This window comes from Saprolegnia diclina (assembly GCF_000281045.1).
Source record: "Saprolegnia diclina VS20 unplaced genomic scaffold supercont1.217, whole genome shotgun sequence".
NCBI lineage: Eukaryota > Oomycota > Saprolegniomycetes > Saprolegniales > Saprolegniaceae > Saprolegnia > Saprolegnia diclina.
In genome coordinates, this window is record NW_008246284.1 from 1 (window position 1) to 7,430 (window position 7,430).

Here is a 7,430-nt window from a genome sequence, read left to right on the forward strand (position 1 = left end):
TGTTAGTTGGACCTGGACGAGGTCCTCAGCTTGATGGCGCGGGATCGACCGCGGTAGCCATGGCGCTGAAAATGCAGTTTTTACAGTAGGTAGCGTCTAATGTCCGGGGGGTGATTTTGGGTGCTCAGGCCGATGTGTCGCAAAATGCGCTCTCCGCGACAATATTTTTTTGAAAAGTGCCTGCATATTTTTATTGTGTAATATATTTAGAGCTCAAAGATCTCCACGTCGACGATCGTATCGGCGTGCTCATTGTCAGGCTGGCTCGAACATGAATCAAATGCGTCCAACTCACTGCTATCGAATCCACGAATGAAATTCGCGACAGAAGCAAGCTCCAGACCGGTATCAGAGTTTGCAGTAGTGTTAGCTCCGTAAACTTCGCCAATGTTGGCCTTGACGAAGCAGTTTTTTATAGATTTCGGCGCGATCTTGCTCCAAGCTGCAGCGGAGAGATGGGCGGCGTCCATCAAATGAGCGGGGCGGCCGTGTGCGACGCCAAAGGTACCGGGGCGGTTGCTAGCCACTTCTGCCGTCCTCGCAGCCTTGTCTTCATCGCTCAGATCGAGGTGCTTGATGACAAGGGTGTGTACACCCATTGGAGCCATGGCGTTGGCATCAAGCGAGGAACGTCGCTGCTCGCGAAATCGAATTTTTGCATTAATTTAAATCAATGGGACTGGTAGAAACTATGACACTGGACGCGTAAAATCCACAACTCAATAAAACCTCGATGATAAATCCAAACGAAAACATAAGATTGTGCGGATTGGAGCCATGGCGTTGGCATCAAGCGAGGAACGTCGCTGCTCGCGAAATTGAATTTTTGCATTAATTTAAATCAATGGGACTGGTAGAAACTATGACACTGGACGCGTAAAATCCACAACTCGCTGCAAATTTAGGTTGCTACATGAGCGTTGGAATGCGCGCTGCTTTCGAGATGCTGCCACGACAGCATGGTTTGTCCCAAAGTGGTACAAACCTGCATGTATGGGAAATATTATCCCGAGCTGCAGGCATGGAGTAAATCCCTCGAGTTTGTCCCACAGAACAGCCCAAGCTCAACTGCGTTCATTTTGTTGAAGCATCCGATATGACGACGACCAACAGCGGCACACGGACGGCCTTTGTCACCGGCGCGACGGGCTTCCTCGGGCGGCACCTCGTCGAGTCGCTCCAGAGCAATGGCTGGCGTATCGTTGCCATGCACCGACCGGGCTCCAACGTCAAAGCTCTTTTGGATCTCGGCGTCCAGTGCGTTGTCGCCGACCTGCAAGACCCTGCTTCGATCATTGCAGCAATGCCCAACGAAGTCGACGCCGTCTTCCACGTCGCTGCCAACACGACGCTGTGGCGTGCCCGGCACGCCGAGCAGTGGCGCGACAACGTCCTCGGCACCAAGGCCATGTGCGAAGCCGCCGTGACGCAGCATGCCAAGCGGTTTGTGTTTGTGAGCTCTGTCGCCGCGTACGGCTACCGCGGCGATACGATCAACGAAGCGACACCCCAGGAAGGTAGCATCGCGCCGATCAACTACTCGCGGTCCAAGGCCGCGGCCGAAGTCGAGGTGCGGGCGGCCATCGCGAAAGGGCTCGCCGCCGTCATCATCAACCCGGCGCATATCCTCGGGGCGCATGACCAGAGCAACTGGGCGCGCATCTTCAAGATGGTGGCGCGCAATGAGCTGACGGGCATTCCGCCCGGCTCGGGCTCCTTCTGCTACGCGCCATACGTGGCCGACGCGATCGTGGCGGCGGCCGAGAATGGCCAAGTCGGCCACAACTTCCTTCTCAAAGGTCCCGATGCGTCATTTCTGGAGCTGATTCAGGAAGCCGCGAAGCAACTGGGTAAGGTCGAGACGCGTCAGCAGCTCCCAGCGTTTGTGCTGCGTCTCGTGGGCCGCGTGAACGAAGCATTTGCATATTTTACAGGGCGGGAGCCCGACGTTACGTACGAAGGCGCGCTCTTGGTGTGCTTGCACGCGCACATTGAGACGACCAAAGCGCGAGACGAGCTCGGGTACAAGCAAATGCCGTTGGCCGAGAGCGTCGCCAGGACCATTGCGTGGCTGCGTGAGACTAACCAGTGCTAAGGCACGTTGTGTTTTTATACCGAGTTGAACGCGGTTGAAGATTGAGCGTGCACGGAAGGCAAGCATTCATAGTGCCATCACAAGTAAGGCGCCACATAGTTAGACGTTGATAGACTGGAGAAGCCTGCAAATGTAATAAAGCTGACGACGGTGGACGACTGCATCAGCCGTGTCTCTAGCCCAATTGAAGGTCCTGGTCGTGCCCCCGCGTCGCCGGTGTCGGGATCCGGCGAATCTCGCACCACCCAGCTGCTGGGCACGTCGCACATCGCGACCACAAGCCACAGCGTCCGTATTACGCCTACAAGAGGACCCTGGCGCTACACCAAGCGTCCTATAGGGCTAGAGAAGCGATGGTCCCACGGTATTCCGCCAGCGCACATCAACGCCAAGCGGGCTGGGAGCGTGCCAGCAAAGGCGCACCTCGCCGTCGAAATCTCAAAATAGACGGCATATTTTTATTCCGACTTGTCCATCATTTAATTCGCATAAACATGCGTAATGCCGTCGTTTGCACCTCATTAAATACCACGGGGCCACAAAACCGACGCGGCGATTCTATTAAATTTAGCCTGCAAAGCTCAGTTGAGTTTTGATCGGAGCATGGACAAGCAAGATACGAAGCCGCCACGCGTCGTCTTCGAGAGCATTCCGCGCCTCTTCGCCTACGACGCGACGCCCCATCATGGCGTCTTTGACCACTACGAGCGCGAGACGCCGTCTTGGCACGCGCTGACTAAGCTGCCGCTCGTGCAGGAGCCCAGCGTCAAGGTGCTCTACTGGGTCCGCCACGCCGAGGGCCACCACAACGCCGCCGAGCGCTTCTACGGCACGCCGACGTGGGACGCGACCGTCTCGCTCTCGGACGAGTACTTGGACGCTGCGCTCAACGACGCCGGCCTCGCCGACGCCCGGAATCGGTCGACGCACATGCTGTACGAACGCCATATTGGGCTGCCCCTCGACAAGATCATCGTGTCGCCACTCACACGGACGCTGCAGACGGCGCACGAGCTGTTTCGTCTTAACGACTCGAGTGTACCGTCGGTGCCAATTATCGCGATGGAGAACTGTCGCGAGACGCTCGGCGTGCACACCTGCGACAAGCGCAGTCCGCGGTCCGCGCTGGTCGAAGCCTTTCCCAAGGTCAACTGGAGCCTCATTGATGACGAAGAGGACACGCTGTGGTCGCCTAGCCATCGCGAGACGAACGATGAGATCCAAATGCGCTGCCACGCGTTCTTGGACGACGTCTTCACCCGCATCCCCGACAAGTACATTGCCATCGTGTCCCATGCCGGGTTTATCCAAAACTGCATGGTACTCTTGCGATACCCCAACTACAAGCCAAAAAACTGCGAGACGATTCCGACTGTGGTCCAGCGCACGCTCTTGGCGCCGTCCGTTGTCGCCAAGCAGTTGCCGCCCGCCGAGCGCATGATGGAGCTTTCATCGCTCTTGACCATGCTGCTCGTGTTGGTTCTCTCGTGTAGAGCTCTGCGCACCCACTGTCTACCAAGCTGTGGACACAATTAGTTATACAATACGATAGTTGATACTACGACACTTCAATTTTGTGTGACGGGTCGACGTGGCCGGGCGCTACTCCACGCATCTCACACCCGACACGTGCCAAAAATCTATGTGTGACGCCGCAAGCTGACGCCGCAGCGTGCCACGTCAGCAGGGCGACCATCGGACGCGACGGCAAAGGTTGCATCAACCGGGTTGGCATACAGGCCGGGAACATAGGAGATGGTGCCAAGTGAGATGATTGTGGTCGACGGCATTCACAATTTCTTGACTGGTCAGTGCGTTGTCTAGATTCTAGTCAACGCACTAGTGCGATTTCGTAGTACCAGTGAGCTAATCGTGCGATTTCGTAGTACCAGTGAGCTAATCGTGGGCAACTCAACTTGACACGTAAATTTGGTTGCAGAATACGTTGCCGGACGTCCCAACCCACCACAAAGTAGAGGTTTACGATCTCGAGCGTTAAATAGTTTATATAGCTCATGCAACCCGTGCACATATATCGTCCGTAGCACCACGTCGAATATATTTAGCTCAGGAAATAGCCACGCGCAACGCTTAACATGACGTGCACATCAAAATGGGCGCGCGATCTTTTTCGGCCGTTGAGGCGTTTGATTGGCCGCTTGGTCAGCGTTTTTAGCCAGTTACATTTGTTCGATCGCCCGATTGCGACGGAGATTCTGGCTTTTGCCATGGCCGCCGACGACTTCGTGTACGACGACCCGGTGTACGCGACCCTCCACGGCGGCTTCCACGTCGTGCCAGGCCACTTCGCGTACCACGCAGTGCCCGACATCGACGCCATCTTCGAGCACTTTGCTTGCGCCGAGACCGACTGGCACACGTTCGCCAAGGCCATCCGCCGGGCCAACCGGCCCAACACCAAGGTGCTCTACTTCTTGCGCCATGCCGAGGGCGAGCACAACGCGGCCAAGATACGCCTCGGACCCGAGGTGTGGTTTCGCGACGTTGCCATCACCAACGAGTTTCTCGATGCGCGCTTGACGGCAAAAGGCGAGGCCGCGGCCGCGAGCGCCGCCGCCCGCATGAAGTACGAGCTCCAGATGGGTCTGCCGCTGGAGAAGGTCATCTTGTCGCCGCTGCGCCGCACGCTGCAGACAGGCACGACGGTGTTTGCGACCGAGATTGGCAAGGTCCCATTCGTCGCCATGGAGCTCTGCCGCGAGACCATGGGCGTGCACACATGCGATAAGCGGAGCCCGATCGCCGAGATGGCCGCGCTCTTCCCGATGGTCGACTTTTCCGACATCACGGAGAACGACGACGGCCTCTGGCAGCCCGACAAGCGCGAGTCTCTCGACGAAATCCAAGCCCGCGCCGTGCAGTTTCTCAAGCACGTCTACGAGAACGTGCCTGAGACGTTCATTGCCATCACGTCGCACGTCGGGTTCATTGGCGCGTGCTTGCGCGTGCTCGAGCAGACCGAGTATCGGCTCGACAACTGCGAGATCGTGCCCGTCGTCATCCAGTTCAACGAACCGACCAAGAGCCCGCGGAAACCCGTGGCGTAGACAGAGTGCTCACTGTACATAACCAAAGGAGGCAACGACACTACGTACTACGACGATGGGCTGTTGTACGCAAAGGCGTATCCTTGACATGGCTTTGGTCGCACGGTAAGCCCTGATGCAAAGTCCTCAGCTGTAAGACTTGCGAAGACGTAAGATCAAACGACGTTATAAGACTGCCCTGCTCTATTCCAAGGCGCCGATGCGATCGAAGGGATCCATCTCTACATGGCAAAGAGGTCGCGGAAACCTTGCTTTTGGTCGGCCGTCAAAGTCGTCGGGAAGAGGACGTTGATCTTGACGTGCAATTGTCCTACAGAGAAGAGATTGTCAGATGCAGGTGCGATGGATGTCCACACGCTACCTCGCTCGGACGCATACTGGTACTTGGGCATGCCTTCGTTCGGAAGCGAGATCACTTGGCTCGGCTCCGTGATCGACGACCGCGCCACTTCCACACGGCGACCGTCCATGTGCACAAAGCTCTTCCGAAACCCAATGAGCGCCTCCTTGAGCGAAATGTTCAAGTCCATCCAGAGGTCGTCGCCGTCGCGGGAAAAGAGCTCGTGGGGCACGGTCGCAACGCGGAACCGGACGTGGCCGGCGCTGCGGTCGGCAAACTCGTCGGCGTAGTGCTCAAACTCAATTTCGTGGCCATCTTGCATGCCCTTCTCGACATCGACGTCCACTTCAACGTCGGCAAAGTTGGTCTTGTGGCCGCCGCACACGGGGCACGTGCTCGTGACAATCTTGCCTTTCCCGTGGCACTTGGTGCACGTCGTCTGGAATTGCTGGATGAAGCCGGGCCCGACGCGCCGCGTCTCGAGCTACACGGCAATGCGTCATGGATCTGAGCGTAAATGCGATAGGTAGTACCTTGACGCCGTGGCCACCGCACTCGTGGCACGTGTGGATGTCGTCGGCGTGGGCCGCGCCTTTGCCGTGGCAGTGCTGGCACACAGTTTTCCGTCGCATCGACACGGGAATGCTGCGGCCATTGTACAAGTCGGCGAGCGACACGCGGAGCGGCACCGTGACGTCGTTGCCGCGCGACGGCTCTTGCTGGCGCTGACGGCCGCCGCCGCCAAAGAACTGCGAGAAAATGTCAAACGGATCATGGCCGCCACCGCCGCCGCCGCCATTGTCCTTGAGACCGTCTTCGCCGTACATGTCGTATTTCTTGCGCTTCTCCGTGTCCGACAAGACCTCGTAGGCTAGGCGGCATGGTCATGCAACGTGTCCTCGATGGTATTCGCGGACGTACCGCTGGCGACTTCGGAAAACTTCTTGGCGGCGTCTTCATCGCCAGGGTTTTTATCAGGATGCAGCTACACGCATGCTGCATGAAGCCAGTGCCATGCCGGGCAAGCCTACCTTGAGTGAGAGCTTCCGGAAGGCCTTCTTGATCTCGGGTGACGATGCATCGCGTGAGATGCCAAGCACCTCGTACAGGTCGCGCCCAGCGTACACGGCCGCGACCAGCACGACCAGCAGCAGGACAAGGAGGCGAAGAGGCCGCCGAGCGTCCACGATCGCTGCCATTGCACCAAATGGGTTTTGCGCCCTACGCTTGAAATATCTTTGAGTGTCAGTGCCTAATTAGGAGATTGCCAGGACGAGGTACGATTGGACCACGGTTTTTGTTTTCGGACTTTGACTGGCGCCAGCCACGTGGCGCGACAGTTCTGGAAGAGGTCGAGCATGGACATCACGGGCTGGCATCGCGATGCGTGGACGACGACGCTGCGTATCATTTGTCCGCATATTGCAGTTGCAGATACCGAAGCGTAGCTCTTCGCAGGCAGTCGAAGCGCCCAGAGGCTATCAGATCTGAGTCTGGTTGGTGCTGGTACTACACGTACTGCACGAAGGACTCGCCTTGGCCTGCATACTGCTTTACACACGAGCTTGTAGAACAGGACGAAATGCTTGCATCGCTCACGCTGATTCGAGCTTTCCGGCACGGCAAGACGTCACCTCATGGTATCTCGGGTTTCGTTCCGCAGTCTTCACAGCACGAACTATACGAGCTGGATTCAGAGCCTGATCCTCACGTTAACGGGCACAATTGCTCTCTTCATAATCACGGGCGAAGCATCTTCTTGTAGACCGCGCAGCTCACATCAAACCCTTGAGCCAAGGAAACTGCTGGAAAGTACTTCCTTGGCTCTCCGGTCGAAATAGACCAATCACCGCGCGGCGCTGGATTGGTTTCGGCCAATCAGATACCTTGGTTGACGGTGGAAGCATCTTCCAGGCATTTTGGTCAT

At 57.2% G+C, this 7,430-nt stretch overlaps 4 protein-coding genes across 4 annotated transcripts; 3 read left to right on the forward strand and 1 right to left on the reverse strand.

Annotated features, from left to right (window-relative positions):
- Positions 1-1,062: 1,062 nt before the first annotated feature.
- SDRG_17213 (hypothetical protein) lies at positions 1,063-2,118 on the forward strand. The gene has a single exon (XM_008623452.1). It carries the CDS (start codon positions 1,097-1,099, stop codon positions 2,093-2,095), a length of 999 nt encoding a protein of 332 aa, XP_008621674.1. The 5' UTR covers positions 1,063-1,096; the 3' UTR covers positions 2,096-2,118.
- A 568-nt stretch (positions 2,119-2,686) lies between these two features.
- Positions 2,687-3,679, forward strand: SDRG_17214 (hypothetical protein). Its single transcript, XM_008623453.1, has one exon. The coding sequence runs from the start codon at positions 2,699-2,701 to the stop codon at positions 3,629-3,631; it is 933 nt and encodes a 310-aa protein (XP_008621675.1). The 5' UTR covers positions 2,687-2,698; the 3' UTR covers positions 3,632-3,679.
- A 613-nt stretch (positions 3,680-4,292) lies between these two features.
- On the forward strand, positions 4,293-5,342 carry SDRG_17215 (hypothetical protein). Its single transcript, XM_008623454.1, has one exon. The coding sequence runs from the start codon at positions 4,324-4,326 to the stop codon at positions 5,161-5,163; it is 840 nt and encodes a 279-aa protein (XP_008621676.1). The 5' UTR covers positions 4,293-4,323; the 3' UTR covers positions 5,164-5,342.
- SDRG_17216 (hypothetical protein) lies at positions 5,279-6,825 on the reverse strand. The gene is made up of 5 exons (XM_008623455.1): positions 6,535-6,825; positions 6,425-6,488; positions 6,037-6,374; positions 5,525-5,987; positions 5,279-5,473 (listed from the first exon to the last, which is right to left on the reverse strand). Exons 1-5 carry the CDS (start codon positions 6,700-6,702, stop codon positions 5,385-5,387), a joined length of 1,122 nt encoding a protein of 373 aa, XP_008621677.1. The 5' UTR covers positions 6,703-6,825; the 3' UTR covers positions 5,279-5,384.
- Positions 6,826-7,430: the final 605 nt, after the last annotated feature.

Excerpts from the sequence above, each read along its gene's own strand:
- SDRG_17213 (XM_008623452.1), top strand. The coding sequence starts at position 1,097 with ATGACGACGACCAACAGCGGCACACGGACGGCCTTTGTCACCGGCGCG.
- SDRG_17214 (XM_008623453.1), top strand. The coding sequence starts at position 2,699 with ATGGACAAGCAAGATACGAAGCCGCCACGCGTCGTCTTCGAGAGCATT.
- SDRG_17215 (XM_008623454.1), top strand. The coding sequence starts at position 4,324 with ATGGCCGCCGACGACTTCGTGTACGACGACCCGGTGTACGCGACCCTC.
- SDRG_17216 (XM_008623455.1), bottom strand. The coding sequence starts at position 6,702 with ATGGCAGCGATCGTGGACGCTCGGCGGCCTCTTCGCCTCCTTGTCCTG. Across the intron at positions 6,489-6,534 it reads TCCGGAAGCTCTCACTCAAG|CTGCATCCTGATAAAAACCC; the intron begins GTAGGCTTGCCC and ends GCATGCGTGTAG. Across the intron at positions 5,474-5,524 it reads CCAGTATGCGTCCGAGCGAG|GACAATTGCACGTCAAGATC; the intron begins GTAGCGTGTGGA and ends TCTTCTCTGTAG.